General features: G+C 39.8%; 1 protein-coding gene across 1 annotated transcript in view; it reads left to right on the forward strand.

Moving 5' to 3' along the window:
* PREX1 (phosphatidylinositol-3,4,5-trisphosphate dependent Rac exchange factor 1) overlaps positions 1 to 13,268 on the forward strand; it is an 87,832-nt gene extending 74,564 nt beyond the window's left edge. Inside the window, 11 exon segments of the mRNA XM_017736017.1 lie at positions 1,014 to 1,142; positions 1,814 to 1,855; positions 3,372 to 3,589; positions 4,600 to 4,699; positions 5,325 to 5,468; positions 6,096 to 6,210; positions 6,642 to 6,708; positions 7,460 to 7,647; positions 8,243 to 8,345; positions 8,918 to 8,985; positions 11,091 to 13,268. Coding sequence (XP_017591506.1) covers positions 1,014 to 1,142; positions 1,814 to 1,855; positions 3,372 to 3,589; positions 4,600 to 4,699; positions 5,325 to 5,468; positions 6,096 to 6,210; positions 6,642 to 6,708; positions 7,460 to 7,647; positions 8,243 to 8,345; positions 8,918 to 8,985; positions 11,091 to 11,133 — 1,217 coding nt within the window. The 3' untranslated portion in view covers positions 11,134 to 13,268.
* The last annotated feature ends 7,942 nt before the right edge of the window (positions 13,269 to 21,210 follow it).

Below are 21,210 nucleotides of genomic sequence, written 5' to 3' on the forward strand. Positions count from 1 at the left end.
TTCCTGCTGTACCTCAGGTGCTGTAGGAGGTGAGAGCTCCAACCTCTCAAAGGCTCTGGTTTTTAGTAATGGTGGCAAACTCTAGAATTAGAGATCTTTTCTTGCTTTTTTTTTTTCCTTGACTCCAGAAATAACTCCTGTGAAGTTCTGTTGTATGAACTCATCTCTGTAAACACATTCATGTTTGTATAGAATGTTAGTCTTTCCATGCACTGCTTGAATGAAGAAATAACGGACATTTATTTTGTTTAAATAGAATCTCATTTATTAAAAATAGATTAATTACCCTGAGAGAGTCTTTTAGTTAACTGATTATTCCACACTCATCACACTGAGGAACAGACAAGTCCTGCTTACACTCAGCTAGAATCCTGGATCACAGTGTCTGTTTAATGGCTACCATAGACACCTTTTCATAATGGATGGACATTGGAATGCTCTCCTGTACCTGTCCAGGATCAGTTATTTGGCATAGTTTTTTTTGTCTTTCTCTGTTTGCTTACGCATCTTATCACCAACAGTGGGGGTGTTTGGCTTAACTACATAGCTAAGTAATGGAGAATAAATTTTCTACTCTATAATTAGTTAGTTAGTTTTCATCAGGTGAAAGAATGCAGGATATTTCAGAACTTCTCATCAGTATTTTGGGATGTGACAGTTGCAGCCAAAAAGTTGATCTGATTCTCTGTGTCTACCCGATACAGCTGCCTGCTGGTCGTTAAAGGCAGAGGAAACAGAAAGGGGTTCCTTGTCTAGTGAGTGGGGCAGAGCTCCCTGCACTTTGCATGTCAACCAGGCCTACAATCCTGAAAGCAATGCAGGGAGACTGCTGATAATGGGACTATGGGAATGGTCTTTTGTCCTCTCTATTAGTTCTATTTAAGGACCTTTTGAATTCCCAGTTACTACTATTGGTACTGTGTCTCTGCTTTCATCTGTATTCACATTATAACTCCTAAGCCACTCAGTTATTTAGCATTTCCTAAATGGCTAACACACTCCATGTTTTCTAGAATTTAAACAGAAGGAAGAAACCACAGTTAGGTGCCGGAATAATATTCAAGCCAGCATTCAGGAAGATCCATGGAACCTTCCACTGCGCATCAAGAACCTTGTTGACATCATACAGAAACACGTGGAAGGTCTGTAAATAAGGAAACATTTGTTACTGGCTTCAGGGAGAAGAGATCTTCATCAAATCTAGCAGTTGATTTCATAATTTTAACTCAATTTGTAGTAAGGCTTCCTGGGCTCTAGAGATGACCAGGTAGAACAGGTTGTGGTTTGCAGAGTCCTGGTGCTTTATGGTAAAATTGCACCTGTGCAGCAATTCCAAAGAACTTTCCCCCCCTTACTTTATTTCATCAGCCCATTCAGAATGATGTCAGACTGATCTATCTCCCTGTGCATTTTAAACCCTTTTAGAAAATGGATACTTCCAAACTGTGAAGTGAATGCTAATCAGGTATTACAATATTCTAAACCATTGCAATCTGGTTGAACTGAAACAGGAGATGAAACTGATGTCTACAGATCAGTGCGAAGCACTGGATGGAGATCACCTCCTTAGGATTCATCTGCAAGTGCAATTTGTTTCCAGTAATTCATGGTTAACAGAGCATGTAGCCAGTGAAATTCTTTGCTTTACGCTTTGTTTTTTTCAGTCATGAACATGTCTGTGCAAGTGAGGGCTACCAGAGTAAATAGACATGGCCATGCAGGTGCCAGGGATTGGGGGGAATGAGGAAACTTAACCAGCTGCAATCTACCCTGGTATTATGTTGAACAGCATTTGTTTTCTTCACTGTTTTAGATGGGAAGAATCAGCTGCTTTTGGCCTTGTTAAAATGCACAGGTAAGGGGTTTTCATTTTTTACAAAACAACAACATACATACAGAAGTCCCTACGACAGGGTTTTTCTGTCTTCATTTTTTCCTTTGTACAACCCTCCTTCCCAGATGGAAGAGAACCCTCCTTCCCTTTACTGCTTCCTGCTGTGGTGAGAACATGCAGCAAAAATGAGATATATTGCACAACTTTTTTGAGCCCATGGACTCTGTCATCTTTCCAAACAGAGCAGGCATACTGAAATTACAGCCAAGAATAGATGAAGACCTTAAATGTGCAAGGAGAACCCAAATACACTGGGGACATCAGGAACCTGTTACACGCACCAACCTTTGTGCTTGCAGAACAAGGGACAGGTCTTTACAAGGAGCCTGTGCACAGTCTTTTTGTAATTGTAGCACTTGGCGTTCTTTTGTTTGAAAATGAGATAATACATAACTGGAATAGGCAGTCATTGTTTCACTGTGCCACACTTGATTCTCAAATCTTCATAGAATGAAGACCAGAGATTTGTATGGCTCTAACTTATCTCTCAGCTCCTGCCAGGGCTGGTCTGTGAGTCTGTCCAAACCAGGCTGTGTGCCAGTTTACTGACCATAAAGGCTGGTTTTATTGATAGCAGATAAAATGTCTCCCAAAGTGTCTCTCTATGTGTGCCCCATCTCCTGCAGCATTTCCATGAACATCTGCTGGAAAGAAGGATGGCTGCTCTTAAGCTGAGAATATGGCCCAGTGCCTGGAGTGTGTTAGTCAGTCTGTTGTGTTCAGTGCTTATAAAAATAATCCGGACCTTCAAAGCCTCTGGGTGATGTCTTCAGCCTCTTTCTGTAGGGAACAGTGCCTTTCCAATGAGAGCCTGCTGGAAGGGCTGGGGGTGCCTGGGAAGTAACTCTTTACTTATTCATGTGCTTCTCTGGCCTGCAATCCCCTTAAGCATGACAAGATTGATTTGACCAGCATGTGGCTGCCTGGCAGGCACACAGGAAGCAAAATTAATACAGGGGAAATTCTCCCAAGAAACAAACCAATTCATACTATATGGATGGGCACAGTTAATGAATTAGGCATATGGGAAACCCACAAATTACAGATGGATGGGGGAAGATTAATCTCTAATAGCCCAGGAGAGAAGTAATGGCAGAGACCTTCTTTCAATAATTCTCTTGCTCCTGTAAACATAAAAAGAAGGGAATCAGTCCAGATATGGCTGTAACTAAGGAGTTTATTACTTTCCAGTAGTTAGTTTCTTTCCAGTTGGAAGGAGCATGCAGATGGCAGAGGGAGTAACGAACAGTCAACTGGACTAGAAAATTTCGCGACATGCACGTGTGCTTAGCTGTGCTGTCTTTATTTGTCCACCCAGGTCACACAGCAAGGAGAGGTATCTGTGAAGTCAGTGCAAAGCTACAGCAGAAGCTGAACATTATTTGCGCACACACACACACAAACTGCTTTGTTGGCAGTGAGAAGGAAGATGAGTATATTCATGACTTCTTTATGCTTCTCTCCCCTTCTCTGACAGATACTGAGCTACAGCTGAGACGTGATTCCATCTTCTGTCAGGCTCTTGTGGCTGCTATTTGCACCTTTTCAGAGCAGTTACTGGCTGCTCTCAACTATCGGTACAACAACAATGGGGAATATGAAGAGAGCAGTAGAGATGCCAGCAGAAAATGGCTGGAGCAGATAGCAGCAACTGGAGTTTTACTGAATTACCAGTCTCTTCTCTCCCCCACCATGGTAAGATGAAGAGTTGTGGTATCCTCAGGTCTGCTTTTATTTGCCTGTGTGATTCTGTGCCACTCAGCACAGCCGGAGCTGTGGAACCTGTTACCTGCATTCTAGCAGTGTATTCAGACTCTCACTACTGCAGACGCTGGAGATTTCCTCAGCTGACAACCAAGTGCCCATATTCCTTATCCAGTCATATTCATATGCTCACAAAAAGTGACCCATTGTCACACTAGAACACTATAGAAAACAGTCAGCCTTCATACTGGGAACAATGCTGCTGCATTTAGAGGTTTTAGGGCCCAGCTGTTGGTGGCATGAGTGTCCCCGGCCATCCCGTGGTGAGGACATGCATCTCCCAAACAGGCGAGAAAGTTCTGAGTATTGCAGGAGTCCAGACAAAGAGATACAGTGCAGTCCGTCTCTCAGGTCTGTGGTGCTGGGGCTGGAGGCATCGTGTCTAGGGAGAAAAGCTGTGCTTGCATAGTTCATCTGCACCTAATGAACCGATGAGCTACAGCAGATCAGCTACTGTAACTGTAAAAATGCTAAGAAAAGAGAGGCATAAAACAGACAAGCAGCTCTGATATTATAGAGAAGGGAATTCTTTTTCTTACTTTGTAGATATTGCAGATTGAGTGTGGATATTTTTTATAAAATACAATCCAAACTATCTGTGCATGTAACTGCTATTTGTTTGCGTTGCACAGAATGTATCAATATTTATTTTGCAGTAACTGATCAGCTGTTCTTCACATTTGTAAGTATAAAGTTTGGAGAAGGAGATCCCTTCAAACTTACTCAGTTCTTAAACCTTTCTACTCCGTGAATCACATCAAATGACATCTAAGCAAAGGGTGGTTAAAGTTATATTGCAGTTTAAAAGCTGTTAGTAATTGCCTGGCTGGGATGGAGCTAATGAAAAGCTCTGCACTCTAAAGCAAAATATGCCCGTAACAACAGTACCTTCCTGCCACACATCTTTTGGCAGATAATAACCTATTTGTATCGCTCTACAGAAGGAGGAGCGCACCATGCTGGAAGACATCCAGGTCACTCTGGCTGAACTAGACAAAGTTGCCTTTTTTTTCAAGCAGCTGGATGAAAGTCTTGTAGCAAGTGAGTATTGTCTGTTTCTTTGAGGCACTTTTTTTTTTTTGTATGTTCTGTGGATTAATAGCCTCTATGATTATAAATCTAAGAGACCATCTCACACCTGGAGAGCACTGGGCAGCTTCTCTGAAGCACTGTTGTATTCCCTCAGCTTCCACTGCAAGCACACAGCCCCTAAAGCAGGACTGACACGATGGAGTGGTGGTGCGTGTTCTGTGCTGTGTAGTTGTGGCCTGTGCCAATGTGCCTTATCTGTGTGATTTTGTACAGAGGGAAGAGAGATGACATTCCCTGTTGGTGTATTCCTAACTTTTCAGTGTCCAGTGTCTTACCCTCCCATATCTCTCTCTCTTCATGTTTACTGGCTATGAAATGCCATGAAACAACATGGGATTCTAATTATTAAATACAGTTATTGTATTTGCATCAAACATCATACTAGGTCACACTAACTGTGTTCTTTTAAGTGTAGTATTTCAGAGCCTGCATTCTCTCCATAAAGGCTCTCCCTTACTCACCTTATGGTGGATATGTGATATGTCATTAGGTAATCTAACAAACTCAGACAGCAGTGGTTTTACAATTCTCCTGCTGTGGTAAAGCAGCAAGTGTTTTATCTTCATTTCTCCAGATACTCATGTCTTCTACCACATCGAAGGAAGTCGTCAGGCCTTGAAGGTTATCTTTCATCTTGACAGCTACTACTTCTCCAAACTGCCTGCTCGGTTTCAGAATGGGGGAACCTTGAAACTGCACACAGTGCTCTTTACAAAAGGTGTCTATAAAAAGCTTTCTTGAGAAAAATAAGCTAACTACTGATCTTGAAAGATTAAAAATATAGAACGACCATAAAGCTCTTAAAAACGCAGCTGAGACCTACAGACACACTTAGGAAGCAGATATTTCTATTTTAGGAAGCCCTGGGGGAGGTGCTAGACTTTAGAATTAGTCATGAGAACAAAATGTGCTTGTTTGGGGCTTTTTCATGCCTCAGCCATAGAAACATTATATTGGACGACATGATCTAGTGTAGGATCAGGAGATGTGCCTGGGCTACAGAGAAGTGTTTTAAAACACGAACACTGTGACAGAATGATCTGGACTAGAAACTGACTTGATAAGCAAATATTCACACCAAAATACAACACAGGAAATTTCTTTCAGGGGACCATTAATGGGGAGTAACTACTGTCAGACAGAACTGCTTTCTGTGAAGCTCACCTCTGTGATACTACCACTGTACTCCCATACTGGGAAAAGCATTAAATTTACAGAGTAACAGAATCAGCCTTGACATGATCCAAGAGTCGTCTGCTGAGCAATGAGATGATAGAGAGATAAATATATTTATTTTAAAAAACTACTAATAACATAGCTTTAGTAAAAGTGTTTTCTTCTTCAGCTCTGGAGAGTACAGAGGGGCAATCACAACCAGCTGGCTCATCTCTAGAAGAACTCCCACAGCAAATTAATGGTATTTCACTTGAAAAAGTGCAGCAATACTACCGTAAACTCAGGTATTTTGTACTTCTGCTTTGCCTTAAAAGACATTGAAAATTTCAGAGCGCTCCTTGCTAAGGGCCTTAAAATTTAATGAAAAACAGGTCCCATTCCTGATGCAGTTTTTGTACAAATGGGATTTTTGGAGATCCTCATTGTGTGGGAAACTTGTTAACTTCTTCCAATAGTTTAGCCCATTCAGAAGGAATGCAAATTTGACCTCAGAATTTTGTGCAGGGCTAGAATTATACTTTTCTTAATGGGAGTTTGGAATATTTTAGTACAGACTCTGTAAATTACTGCAATCACAATGGTTCAATAAGGAAGATCTTCAAGTGCAAGATTTTTTAGCATAGCTTTCTCAGCTGTTTTATACAAGATAGTATACATATATGGGCTTGAAATGGAGCAAACCCAACTAATGTAGTACTTGCTGGCCTTTTTGCAGGACATTTTACCTAGAGAGATCAAACTTGCCCACTGATTCCAATACTACCGCAGTGAAGATTGACCAGGTATTGTTTCTGCATTTATTTCTCCAATAAATTCTCTCATAGAAGTATTATTTCAACATCTCTAAAATTCCAGTTGTGGGATACCTGTATGGCAGATCTGTACAAATCCAAACAGCATTTTAAAATGTTCCCTACCTTAAAGGGGTGATCTGAATTTCTCTGAAGCTTGGCTACAGTTCTTTTGCTGAGAAGAAAACGTGCAGAACCTGGGTAGACACAAACCCCCTGCACTGCAACACCAAGACTCTATGTGACCCTGCCTGCCCTTGCCAAACACGGTGTCTGATGCCAAACAGATTGGGTTCATATTCCTCTCCCACAGATGCATGAAAACAAGCAAACATTCAATTTGCAAGTTACACTTTGTTCACAGTCACAGACAAAACAAGAAAATAGTGCTGCCCAGCATCTCACGTGTAGGCAGTCTGTCTAACTGGGCAGGTGACATGTGAATATGTGCATGCAAAGCATTAAAATGCTACTGCAGGGAACACAAAGCCAGAGACCATCTTTGCAATTGTAATATAAATTGTAAACAATCTATGTGATTAGTGACAAAAACTTGTCCCAAGCCTAAGTAATTTTATTCTGCCACTTCCAAAGTTCATACATATTCTAAATAGTTGTTACTGTGTGGCAGTTACTCTCCTGTAGAATATTGTGCTTAGACAATAGGAGAAAGACTTGTAAATGTCTTTATAGCTTGAACGTGTTGATGTGCTACTGATTGCTTTTGTATTGCTTTGTTTAGCTTATTCGCCCTATCAATGCAATGGATGAGCTCTGCAGGCTGATGAAGTCTTTCATTAGTACAAAACCAATGCAGTCAGGATGTTCGGGCAGTGCCGCATCAGGAGCTGGCCTGCTGCCCATATCCTCTGAGCTCTGTTACCGGCTGGGAGCCTGTCAGATCACCATGTGTGCCACTGGGATGCAGAGGTGAGGGTTAAACCTGTGTGCTACTGCTGTGATGGGAACTTCGGTCCTTTCTAGAGATGTGATCCTATTCAAAGCAAAATAAGGTGAATTTTAAGGGAATGTAATAAGGACCTAAATCTGCTGACTTTACTTCAGGGGAGGTTGTAACTTTTAATACTTTTGTTAATAACTAGTATAGACACCAAAGTTCTTGTGTTTCAGTGCATCAATCAATGCAACTCACTAAGTGAGCTCGTTGCATAGAACTTGTAGTCAGCATTGTCTTCAGTCACATACTGAAAATGTAGGAAGTTGCTCAAAAATAGCTCTAGAATCTTGGTGTGTGCACACATTGATTTTGAAACACACCACTGTTCTGCCAGTGTCTCAAATGTAAAGATTAATTTGTGAATTGCTTTAAAATGAATCAGTGCAGATGATCCAGGTGCAACAAGACTGAGGTAATTTAATACTTTTATATGTAAGAAAATCTAAAAAAAAAATAAAAGTAAATAGCTAACAGAAGTAATACTTAACAGGTAAGTGTCCTGCACATACCTATTTATAGTTTTTAAAATATGATCTGTGACTACCTAACTCTTGTTCCCTCGTTCAGGAGCACACTGAGTGTGTCCCTGGAGCAAGCAGCCATACTGGCTCGCAGCCATGGCCTCCTGCCCAAGTGTATCATGCAAGCTACAGACATCATGCGAAAGCAAGTGAGTATTGGCATGTGTCTGCTGCATGCCACCATCTTCATTTCAGTAACATGGTACAAACACCGGTTTATTTTGCTGTGGCACTGTATTTTGTGCACTACAAACCTACATTTCCAAACTTCTACTGATGTCTGAATAACTACACCTGTGTGTGACAGGAACAACTTAACTTTTGCATGTACGGCCCCTGCAGCAATTAAAGTCTATGCCTCAGTGTATATTAACCGTCTGCCTTGACGGTTATAAAAGAGAGACTGTGCAGTATAATTAAGACAATTTCTGTATAGAAAAAACCCAAGTCTCAATCATATTGTTAAAATAGCAGAAGTTACCTAGTGCTTACCTAATAGCACTTACCTAGTGCTAGACAGCAGTGCTTGTAAAGTGCTTTGGGACTAATTTATCTTTTACGTAAACACAGATGATAATTGTATCCACCAAATGGATTCCAAATCTTTTAGAAGTAGTTAATGAATTCTCAAATAGGAGCCATACTCCCATTATAGTATTCTTCCCTAAGGACCATTTGCTTTATCAATACTGTCAGTACCATAAATTCTCTGTTTCCATAGGGACCAAGAGTCGAAATCTCGGCCAAGAATCTGAAAGTGATGGACCAAATGCCACAGTGTGCACCTCGGTAGGTTATTATGTATTGTGTGTTTTCTCTGAGTGCTGGTTTTATGTTTCTGTAACAATTGTGGAGTTCCTGCTATAACCAAAGATGATCTCAGTAGCAATATTGGAAAAAATAGAAAAAAAAAAAAATCCTATTCTTTTTTCTCACTGTACTAAACTAAGTGCATACTGTAGATGAATCAGCTTTGCTGCTTAGAATTTGCAGATCATCAGCTTCAAGGGTTTCCGCATTTTCTGAATCAAACATAGCTGATCTTTTTTGGACTGTTTCTATGAGTTGGCAAAGCTAGTGATGGACAGTCATCTCTTGAATGCTTAGAAAAAAAAATTCCTGAACAGCAAATTTGACTGCAGATATGCAAAGGTAATACAGTAGTGTGCTTACAAGAGTCTGATGGTTTAGTTCTTGCAGTGCAGGTTTAAGAGCAAGCACTTCAAGTCAGAGTAACCACACAGTAATGCAGCCCTAAGGAACCTCAGTTGCCTGGGGTTATACACGGGTTTGTCTAGAAGGCAGCTTTGAAAAGCACTGTACATTTGTGGATCCTACTGCACCTAATGGGAGATAGAGATGTTCATCTCTCTCTAGAGGAGAATAATACCTTTACTTTTAAGAAAAGTATCTTGGGTCAGTTTCTTCCAATTTCATCTCTCAGAGGGAAAAGAATGATCTTCAATAAACTGTAACACAGCATTTTCCCACAATGGCAGTAACAATTTGTCATGGTTTAGATGACAGTGTATACAGAATCTGTCTGTACAAATACCAGAGAAACTTCTGATTCTGCCGTTGTTAATGGCATTGTTTACATGAAGACAAAACAAGAATCAGCGTCAGAAAAGGTCCAGCAAAGTCTGTGCCATATCTTCAGACAGACCAAATATGTTTGCTAGTGCCAGAGTCGTCCAAAGAGCACATTGGTTCAGTGTCAAGAAGACTCCTTAAACACTGGTACCTTATCCACCAATTAAGACTGCTGAGTTAGTCTAAATTAGCTCCTCTTTTTTCTTTTTTCTCTCCTATCCGTTCCTCAAAATGTTTATAGAAAATTATTTTAAACTTTAGAGACTGTGGTGGTGTTTCCTCTAACAGTCCTGGTTCATTTTCTCAGAGATGTTTAAACTAAAACAATGGTGTTGGCTCCTGTACCATGGCCCAGGTGCCATCCATCAGTGTTTTGGCAGTGTGGTTATTTTGCCTTATTAATGGCCATATGTTACTTTGGCTCCATTGTTATGGCCATAACTGCATGTTACCTTCAAAAAGAAACAGTTTTAAAAACAAATCACAAGATGAGTTGGTTTTTTTTCTTTTGAGTAGACTCTAAATCACAATGATAAATTCCAGAAGTATTTACTTGGATTATTTCAGGGCAATAAAGCTCAGATATTGTGTGCTCCTCCTGGATTCCATCATAATATGAAATAAAACTGAACAAAGTTAAAAGGAGATCTGGTGAATTAATATTAACTCCCAGGATTATATTTCTTAGCACAAATCTGTAATAGCCATCTTGAAAGAGAAGTTATAAAAGACTGGAGTTTAATCAGAAGTGAAGAAGAAAAAGCCAAGAAAAAGCTCACAAAGTCATGCATGAATGTCAAGTCAACATGCGCTTAGGTTTAACCACTGTTCTCAATTTGATAATCTTGTGAGTCAAAAAATTTCTCTGAAAAGATCATTATTAATTTTAAGATTTGTTCAAGCATGTCAACAAACAGATGATAGGTTCTTTTATGTGTTTGGTACCCCAGCCTGTATGAGGGGCAGAACTTTTTTGTTCAGGAAAAATGGTGAACTGGGTTTAAAACCAAAAGAAATAGAAAAAGAGAGAAGGGACTGTTGAAGACCCAGACTGAGCCAAAATTAAGAGGAAGCAATGGAGAGTCTCAAATAATATTGTAAACAGTGATTGTAAATACTTTAGTTAACAAATGGCTAGTGGCACTTTTAAATTTGCAATTACTAAGATTAAAAAGGGGGGTATTCTTGATACGTCATTAAAGCTTGCAGAATGACAAAGAAGCTGCTGACCCTCATACATTATTCCAATAATTTTGTTATCTGTATGATCTTTAATTCCCTACTCTTCATCTGCACTACAGACTCTATAGGTTGTGCCAGCCGCCTACAGATGGGGATTTATAGAAGTAAGAGGCACCTCTTGGCAGCCCCACAAGAGAACTTGGCTCTGAGGAGCCCTGGCCGAGGACCCTACGAACTGTCTCCAATGGTGCTGCTGCGCTCTGGAAGAGAGGGACCTGCTGGCCCAGGCATCAGGAATCTGCCTTTGAACGCCTGAAACCCATGCAGGATTTGTGTATTTCTTTGACTACTTGAAATTCTTGAAACAAACACCACAGGCAAGAATGGATGCTGCTGCCATTCGCCAGATGGCTGGAAAATGACCATTATTCTTCAAGAAAGCACAGTTCTCCTGGTGACTTCTTTGTGCAACCACCTCAAAGTTGTAGACTTCAAGATACAGCTTGGTTCAGAAAATCCTGATGGACATGCCTCTCTCCCTGTACTGCACCTGGCACCCATTTAACTGCCAGCAGGTTTTTGGTCAACATCCTTTAGCAGTATCTTCATAAACCCCTCTTTTTCATGAACAGACCTGCACTTCTGAGCAAAGAATAAGTCTATGGCTTATTCAAATAAGAACATAAAGTATTTCTTCCAGAGTAATTTTCCACTTCAGCCCAGTGAGAGAATCTATGCTGCAGAGTATACATTCCATAATACTACTTATCGTTACTTCATTTTACTTACTGTAGCTTTCAGGTTTTTGATTAACTCTTTTTACTAATGCCCTGTGATTATGTACTCTGGAATACAGTGCTAGTGAAGAGGAGTGTGGGATTTTTAAGAAAACTTTACAGAGAAAAAATACAGTCTTACAATCTGATTATTTGAACAGATGTAGTTTTTAAAACAGGTCAGAAGAACTATACTTATTTATGTGGAGTGGAATAATACGTGTTTTCGATCATGTTATTATATGTACAAGATTAAAATAAAAATTATATTGTTTAAAATGGGACCAATATACTGGCAGTATACACAGTTACTCCCAGTTTACTGAAAAAATCTACATTATTTAAAATCTTCAGTATTTAAGCAGTCTTAAATACAGTTATTAAGATGTATTAGGGATGCTTTTAAGTTAAAAGAAAAAAGGAATCGTGTATATAATGTTCTTTATTTTTTCTTGTTTGAAAAATCGTTCTCCATTCTGTCAGTGTTACCCTAAGCATTGTCATTTTTTCCGAATTACTGGCTGAAACTAATCAAAGCATGTCAGCAGTCTCAGGACAGAAATAATGTTCTTTTGGAGTGAGTGCCTTAACATGACCAGCCCTCCCTAACATGGCAGGTGTACAGGAAACTCCCCATTCCTCTGTTTCTCCACAGCCTCCTTTAAACCAGCTCCCAGTCAGGAAACCCAGGAGTGCTTTGCAGTAATGTATATTTTAAAAAATAAAGGTTTGGGGGTTTTATTTGTGTTGTTGTTTGTTTTTTAGTAGGCTTAATTTTATTTTATTAACATCCAAAGCAACTCAAAAACTAAAATTGAATGTTTTTATTTGGACATGAAGGCCTCTTAAATTTTTCTAATCTTCTCTTGAATGCAAAACTGTTTATGGCAAGTTGGGGGATGCAGTTTGTTATGAATCTTGTTTCTTAATTTTTTAATATTTGTTTTCTTCTCTCACAGACTGAAATAATTTTGGGGAAGGAACTTGTTTTGGTTTTATCTCTTTTTTTTATTTTGTACTTTTATCTGCTTCCTCTGATCTGCAGCAACATGTTGCAGGGAACTAGGACAGCCCATGGACTGCCAGCTGTGGGATGCATGGATTTGGTACTGGGTATCTGTCCTGGACTGCAGCCAGATGAGCAGATCACTATTTCAATGCACTTTTTGTTAAATTTTGGAAAACTTACTGTTACCATTTGCTATTTGAAGAAGAAATAGATGCTTCCTCACTGAATCCTCAATTTAAAAAGTACTTAGTACTGTAAGAAGCATAGGAAGACCGTAAAGTAAAAAAGAACCCGTTGGGTGAGCCCTGGCTGTGTCCCCACCAGTTCTGCTCCGCATAACAGCTGCAGCCTGGGCAGGATCCTGGCCCACGCCTGCAGCCTCTGTCAACACGAGAGACGCAGGGTAACCAAGGGCATGTACACTGTGCACTGTTTTACACTGAAATGTATGTCTTGTTCTCACTGAAAACCTGAGAGAAGTTTTTATTATTAAAAGTTGGTTTATATTATAAGGAAAGAAGGTTGATCTTATTTTCTCTTACACCCTTTAGTTCCTTAGCCCTGCATTCTGCTGAGCAGTTTTAAGTTCTGATATACTTGTATGGCGTGGGGAGGAGTCAGAAGTAGAAATGGGAAGGGGAAGGGTGGGTTTGATTTCAGCTCAAACTGGCAGTGTAGAGCTGAACTCTTCCTGTTTGTGCAGTCCCCTAAAGCTGTGGGGGAAACCACAGACTCCTGTTAAGGTAGAAACGAAAAACTGGTTTGATGTCATAAAATTGTGGGGTATGAACCAGTGCTGGGAAAGAACAGGTTCAAGTGGAAAAAGAAGAGAGCAATGCACAAACCAACCTGCAAGCAGAGAGGTTAGGTCTGCAGAATCTCCAGGGCTAAAAGCAAAGAATCAGGCCTGGCAACAACAGAACAAGTGCAGATTTTGTAGATTTGGAACATCTGATACAGTGGAAGTGTGGAAAGTAATCAAGATGGAGAACATGGGAACTATAGCAGCTGGATGATGAGGTGTGTGGGGTTGGGTGGCAGCTGCAAGTGGAATTTCTTATGTATGTGTCTTGTAACTGAGTTTGCTGAACATTTTCATTAACCACGGAAGCACAGATATTAGCAAGTTGAAGTGATGCTGATTTGGGAGACACTAATCCTGCAAAGGATTCTGGTACAGACACAAAAAAACCCTGAAGGACTTTGAACACTGAAGGGGTTGAAATGAGTGGGAGTAAATTTTTCAGTACATGAAGACTGAACAAAATATTTTGCTATATTTCTTGTTAATTGATAATAAAAGGAGCATGTCATAGAGTTTGTCACAAGATGACACCAAGGCAATTTGATGGAATCATGAAAGCTCAGCCTGCACTAGGAGACAAATGGTCAGTTATGATGGAGAAGTATTCAAGCCTCTCTGCTGGGGCCAAATAATTAAGTGAAAATGCAGTAGCTAGGAGTTGAGGAGTTGAGGAGAACAGATGCCTCTATAAGAAAATAATAATGAGAAAGGTAAAGACAGTTCAATCTGAACATAAATACAGCCTGAAGGAGACAAAGGGGTACAAGTGATCAGGGATAAATATTGGCTGAAAGCTTTTCTTCAGTCAGGCTTTGACAAAAAAAGAGGTAGCTTGTCCAAAGCAGGTTTTAAAGGCTGAAGCAGTGCCTGGTGCAGCAGGAGAGATGCAAGCTGTCTCCAGTTCTGATTAAGATGGATTCTCTGAGGAGCTAAAAGGTGAGAAAGGTGAAACTGGTAAGTGTAAAAAATGCAGGCTGTATGGTAAATGTTGCTAAAAGTCAATAAAAGGACAGTACACTCCCTTAGGTGGTCTTGATCACCCTTGAGCTTACAAAGCATGTGATTTGAATGAGCAAAATTGAGCGATTGAATTAGCTGCAGGAAAAAGGAGTGAAACCGATGGGTGACATTAGTTATTTAGTGCACATGATGGTTATAATAATCTCATCAGGACTTAAGATTTAGTATCAGAAAAATTACTGATATATTAGTGTCGTTCTTCTTATAGAACAGTCAGCCATTAGGTTTAATTCTCAAAGTTACATATCAAAAAGGTAGTTCTTTACCAAAGGAATTTACATCCAAAAATCTGTCCCACTTTTGGAGGGTGTTGTGATTCCCCCAGTTCCTAACAAGGGAGGCTAGCAGGTAGAGAGGGTCTAGATAGAAAACCCCCAACAAAACCAGCCCTACTGTTGTAAGGCTCTGGGTCCTGGGTCAAATCCTGAGCAGATTGTGCTCAGACTCTTTACCCATTTCAAAAAAAGCAATAAACCTCCTGATTTTTACACTTCTAAACTGATCTAAAGTGTTCTCTATCCTGTTCCAGCATGTCTCAATAAAGCTGTTTCTTTGCTTTAGGACACAATTTCTTCAGCTTTCTTGCCCACTGGCAGCAGGGAAAGCAGAGAGCAGCACCCTGGCTGGTCTGAAGAGCAGAGAGTTACCACGACTTTTCCAGTCATCCTGGAGAAGCCAAACTGCTGCTAAATAAAGCTGCTTTCACTGAGCTGCCAAAGCTCCCTTGGAGCTCTTTAACAACCCCTTCTGGCTGACAGGATTCACTATTTGAAAAATAATTCTCCTTGCCAAAATAATGACTCATTTTGTAAAATGTCAATTAATACCCTGCAGAGTCTGCAAAAAAATAGGTCTGTTTTTAAATGAATTAGGATTAAAATTAGTAATTAATGTTTGAATCAAGTGATTATTTTCTCAATCCTGCTTAAAATTAAATTTGGTTATAAGCATGTTGAAGGCAATGAGGAAAGAATCATTATTATTTAATCAGTTTTAAATGACTTACATAATTACTTACATGAGTGACATATTTTCATCTTGAGATAATTAAAAATAATTAGTATGGTTTTATCACAGTTTTAATGTGCAAAAATCAAATTCACATTATTAGAGGTCCTTGAATGCTTGGGTTTTTGATGGAACTTATCTGCAAATTATCGCATGAAAGTTAATGCAATGCTTGCTGAGAGTGATTTGGCAAGGATGCATCATTCATCTCTGATTCCACATGAACTCAGTTCTATTTTATTTTTCAGGGAGTTTATTATAGTCTTCTGAAATAATAAGCAATTTTAATAATAAGCAATTTTAGAGCTGGTATAACGCATAATGTGTCTTGCTGCAAGAAATAACAAACCTTGAGCCTTATTTCTTCTGCCTACTCTGGTGTTATAGAGTTGATTGCAAACCAGCAACAACCAATAGGTTTAAGCATATAACTCAAACCCAACAGAAATTTCCAACATTTTAAGCAGTAATTTAAAATTATGAAGTAGGGAGCTATTTCACCTCTGTACAGATGGTAAATGAGAACAAGATGTAATTCTAACTGAAATGACTGCATTAAAATTGTGGAGTGACAAGAAACAAACAGCAGTTTTTACACTGGATGGGTGTGATCAGCACTACACGGCTCACATCTCTCTTGGGATCTGCCAGGAATTGATCACCAATGATCTGATAAGTGGGATAAGTAGTCTTGTGGGACCAAAAAAAAAAAAAATTATTAAATGTCTTTTAGGACAACGAAATCCAAAGGCAATTGAAAAAAGCTGCAGAAGAATGTTGCAGTAATGAGTGTCTGAAGTGATTTAATGGCAATAAAATGAACCATCAGCAACTGCAGAGTATTGGTCACACAAAATAAATAATTAGGCACTGGAGGTACAAAGTCAAGTTTTAAATTTGATACCCAAGCTTTGGAAAATCTTTCAGAGTTTCCTTGGACTGTTCCCTGGAATCATTAGTTCAGCATTTTGTGGCAATCTAAAAGAAAATAGAATTGTTAGGAACAGAAAAAGAACCATAGCTGAAAACCTTATTAATTCCATGGTCCCCCTGAGTCCTAAACACTACAAGATTTATTATTGGTTTAGGCATGAAACACTTTTGAACCACCTTGAGAATCTGCACACAAGAAATATGCCCTGTGCCATCCAAGAAGGGGTTTATTGCAGCACAGAATAACTCAATTTCATGGGAGCATAGGCATCCTCTGACCTCTGAACCACCTGTACTCAAATTCAGCAGTTTTTCCTCCTGATTTTCCTCTCTGTATATACCCCAGAAAGGTTCTTGATGAGAAGCTCTGGGTTTCTCCCTTCATCAAGTGAGTTTCCTTTAGTTTGGGTTTTTATAACCATTAAAAAAATGTCAAAAAATACTGTTTAGAATTTGCCTTAATAGCTGAGATCAGACTCATCTGAGTCTGGTCTCAAAGTGGTGAAAAAAACTGGAAACCACATATTTCTAGCTTAATTCCTCATTAGTAGCTAAGTTTTATTCATGGATACGCATAAAATTGTAAAATACGTTAAATCTCATGGAAATATCTGTATAAGCAGCAGTAAGTAAAACTCCTGCTGGTTTCAACAGCCTTTTGCAGACATAAAATCAGGCAGGAGAAAAGATTTTATGACAAGTTGCCATGGCTTACAAAACCACAGTTCCATTTAGTATATCTCTATTTGATAAAGGCTCTAGCAAACTTCCCAATTTCCAATTAGTAATGGAATTAAAACTACAGTTTCAGCATACCTGTGCATTAACAATCCATAGAAATTACAGCAGCTGTGCATTTACTGGCTGGTAAATAGCATTATCCCTCTTTGTATGTGGAGAAATTAAACACAAAGGTAAATTACCATGTTAAGATAGAAAAGGAGAGAATAAGATTCCTCTTTTCCTCAGATGGAAACTTTTTCTGCTGGGCCAAGCCATGTGGCTAATGGCTTCCAGAAGGTTGCTCGTGATCAGCAGATAGTCAACGCAGGCTTCTTCTCCTCCCAGAATAACCAAGTACTAGGTAACCATTAAAGTTGTATTGTGTTTATCGCAGTCAAAAATCTACTTCTGGATTCATGATTAAGGAAATTCATGAAAGGACAGAGTGCCCTCTTCCAAATTAATGCCATGTTAGATGTGAATCTGAAATTTCCACTGCCAGATTCTGAAAAACGGCAGGGGCTGCAGAATTAAAACTAAAAAAAAACCTATCAAGCAAAGAAATTTCCAGTATCGTTTTACAATTATGCTGCCTATATCTACAGCTGAAAGGAGAATGCATTAAGAACAGTTGCCCAGGTCTGAAATCCTGTCTGGAGTAGCTGGATTCCCTAAAGACAGAAGAAGTAAATATTCAGTTAGCTCCACTGGGATAATTTCGCTGGTTTTGTCAGCAGGACATTTCAAAATCCGTACAGCTATAGACACACACATAAAATATTGAGCTTTCCAAAAGAGAGACCTGTAAAACTAAGCTTTTCTGTGTAAAGATCCATCAGCTGCTGTCATGCCTATGCAGGTCAGTCAGGTGTAATTGCCCTAAACTGGCCCTCCTGGGGCTATCCTTTACTGCAGCTGAATGACAATCAAATATGCAAAATTGCTTCTTGCCTCTGAAAGCCAGAGGAATTGAAGGGAATCACTCCCAGGCTCTCTCTTTCTCAAAATGAATTTTCCCACTTACTAACATGAGCAATAAGCAAATACAGCTTAAGCAGTCACAGGAAATTGTTTTCAAAAAGGAATTTTTGATCAATACAGCTGAATGAACACTATTAAGGGTGATATTTAAAAATTAATTTCGCTGTTCATATCTTTTTGCACATGTCCTTCATATGATTTTTTGCATAATACCACTCCAGTAATATCACTTTTTTGCTCATCTGGACCGGACAATGGACAGATAGAGAGACTCCTCATAACTACCCTCAAAAGTGTTCAGCCTCACTAGTTTTAGACAGACCAGCCCATAAAAATCTTCAGACATACTAAGAGCTTCCATGTGCATCCCAAAACTGATATACACAGTAAACTGCAATCTGTGTAAACCTACAAAAACCCTCAAAATAGATTTTAAAGACAGGACAACTGTTCACTCCCACTCCTTTCCCATCATTACACCAGTATGGCCTGAATATATTCAGAGTGCTATCACCTGTAATGGAAGCTGCTGCTGGTAGGTGCTGAAACAGGATGTCTTTTCCACACACTTCAATTACATTAAAGTGGCAGGGGTTTGGAATTGTCAAACTATTCAGTTATTGACCGGCCTTCAGACAGAGAGGATTTGTTTCTAGTTTTTCACTTTAACCTTGTGTTCCATTAAATTCACTACAGTTAGCACTCGGAAGAATTGCATTTTGGAAGATTCAGTCAGATAGTAAGGCTATGTGCACAATCCTCTCTCTGACCAATCCCTTACACTTCATCAGCTCTTGTGAAAAAAAAACTGAGGAAGATAACAGTCTCTGAAAGAGCAGGGTTGAAAGGGATTTTAATCACCTGATTTTTTCCTCTTTTCCACAAAACAGTGGAGAGCATAGGACAGCCAAAGGGAAGGGACATTGTTTCATTTTCTGACTGAAAACACCATAAGAAATGATTGCTTCACAAAACCATGTCAGAATCCATTTTTTCCCCTAGCATTTAAGCCAGCTTCTTCACAGGAGGAATGATCACTTGATATTAAAATTAAAATCACCACTAAAAGATCAACTGCAGATAAATTTCATCAACAGTATCTAAGAAACTTTTGGCTAATTTTTTTATAATGCATCTCTCCCCTGAAAGCAGTAGAAGTATAGTCAGTATAAGGGGAAGGAGATTTTGGTTCCCTGCATTCAGATCCCCCTATATAAAGCTGCTTCAGTCCTGCATTAAGTGCTACAGCATGATTTAATGTGGGATGTGTAGAACAAAGATGAAAATATGCCAGATTGTAAAATAGTAATTTCCTTTTTTTTTTCTATTTATAGTTTCTTCACAATGTTCTGTCTTAAATGGAAGAGATTTTTAATAAATTACTGTCTTTGCAGAGCCACAAAACATCAACAGTTTATACATAGGACATCCATGTGATTGATACATCTGGCAACACATTAATCTTTGTCTTTCTTAGTCTTTTCCTAGACAGAACTTCTACAGAAACCAACAGATTTCCATTCATTTAATTTAGTTCCCTGAAAATCTCTCTCTTTGATTCTAGATGCTGCTTGGCACAGCAGTCACGTGTGCTTAAATGTACAGTCAAATGGATGGGTTGCCTAAGAGCAAGGGTATACATGTACACGGAGATTCGGTGCTGCAGCCGAAGGGAAGGGCTTCAGCCTCACAGTTCTGGCACGTCCTGGGCCAGGTTTGGCACTCATCCCACTTTTCTGTGAACTGGTTCAATTTGCTAACTCAGCCACAATCTCTTCATTCTTTTGCTGGCATGCTTTCTGCTCAGTTAGCAAGCTGCATCAGCTAACAGCAGGGTCCAGTGAATCACTACAAGGTACCAGAGGAAAGCATGGAGTGCAGAGCAGGAGAAGCACTCTGTCCCCCTCTCAGTACTGCATTCTCCATGGGTGTAACTTCACTCTGAGATACTTCAGTAAAACCCAGTATTCACCCTTCTGGAACTCTGGACACAGACATTCCTGAGTAAGGAGTTTCCTGATGGCCAGCTGAGGGGTAGAACCACAGGCACTACCATTACTATGAAGAAGGCTGCTGGCAACCAAGGCTGTTACCATTGCCAGGGGCTTATCATGGCCTCGCTGGTGCAGCTCGGGACCCCAGAGCTGAACAAACAGCTCATGGCAGTACTCTCATCTGCTTCAGTGCAAAGTTGGAGGGCTCCCTTGATCCCTCCCTCCTTGAATGCTGTTTGGTAAACATGGGCAGACTTTGTGATAAACTGACAGTGAACAGATGGGTAACACACCCTGTCAGCTCTGTCTGCACCTCCTCCAAAGGCACACTGAAAACTGCTGGTAACATCCATTATCTTTTGCATAGTGATCACAGTCTTCAGTTTTCAACCTCAGGGAGGGAAAGCTGAAAGGAGACAAGGAAATGAGGGGGTTCAGCTAGATGAAGGACCATGTGAAAAGATTATAATGATTTCTTTTTCAGTGGAAGTGAACACTGTGGAGCCTACTACACATGATGGCTCTGTACTGTTAAGAGATCTCGAAAAGTATAGGCTTGACAGTAAACCTGAAGGTTTCAGGTTTTAAACATGAAAACTTAAGATGAAAACCATGCCTTCTGTTCACTGGTTTTTGTCATTTGACTAAGAGAAGCAGGCATTGTAGGAGAGAACACGAAAACAGGTGGAATCTTTCACTGACCCACAGCTCGGCAGGACTGGTAAGTGTTTTTTTGAATTGACTTTAAAGATCAGTTACCAGGTTAGAAGTGAAATCTCTTGCAATTTTCATTATGGATGAAGGCCAGAGAGAATTCCTTTGTTAGTGGTACCACATCAGATCAGAACACATTTTCAGATGCTGTCAGCGAACCAGAAAGCAGCAAGAGGATTTCACGGGGAAAGAATAATCTTATGAGTCTCTGAAATGAGTGCCCTGCTGGCCTGCTAAATGTGGGCAAAACCCATGATTAAAGCTGCCACCATTCCT

The sequence above is a fragment of the Corvus brachyrhynchos genome, unplaced genomic scaffold (genome assembly GCF_000691975.1).
Source record: "Corvus brachyrhynchos isolate BGI_N302 unplaced genomic scaffold, ASM69197v1 scaffold10, whole genome shotgun sequence".
NCBI lineage: Eukaryota > Metazoa > Chordata > Aves > Passeriformes > Corvidae > Corvus > Corvus brachyrhynchos.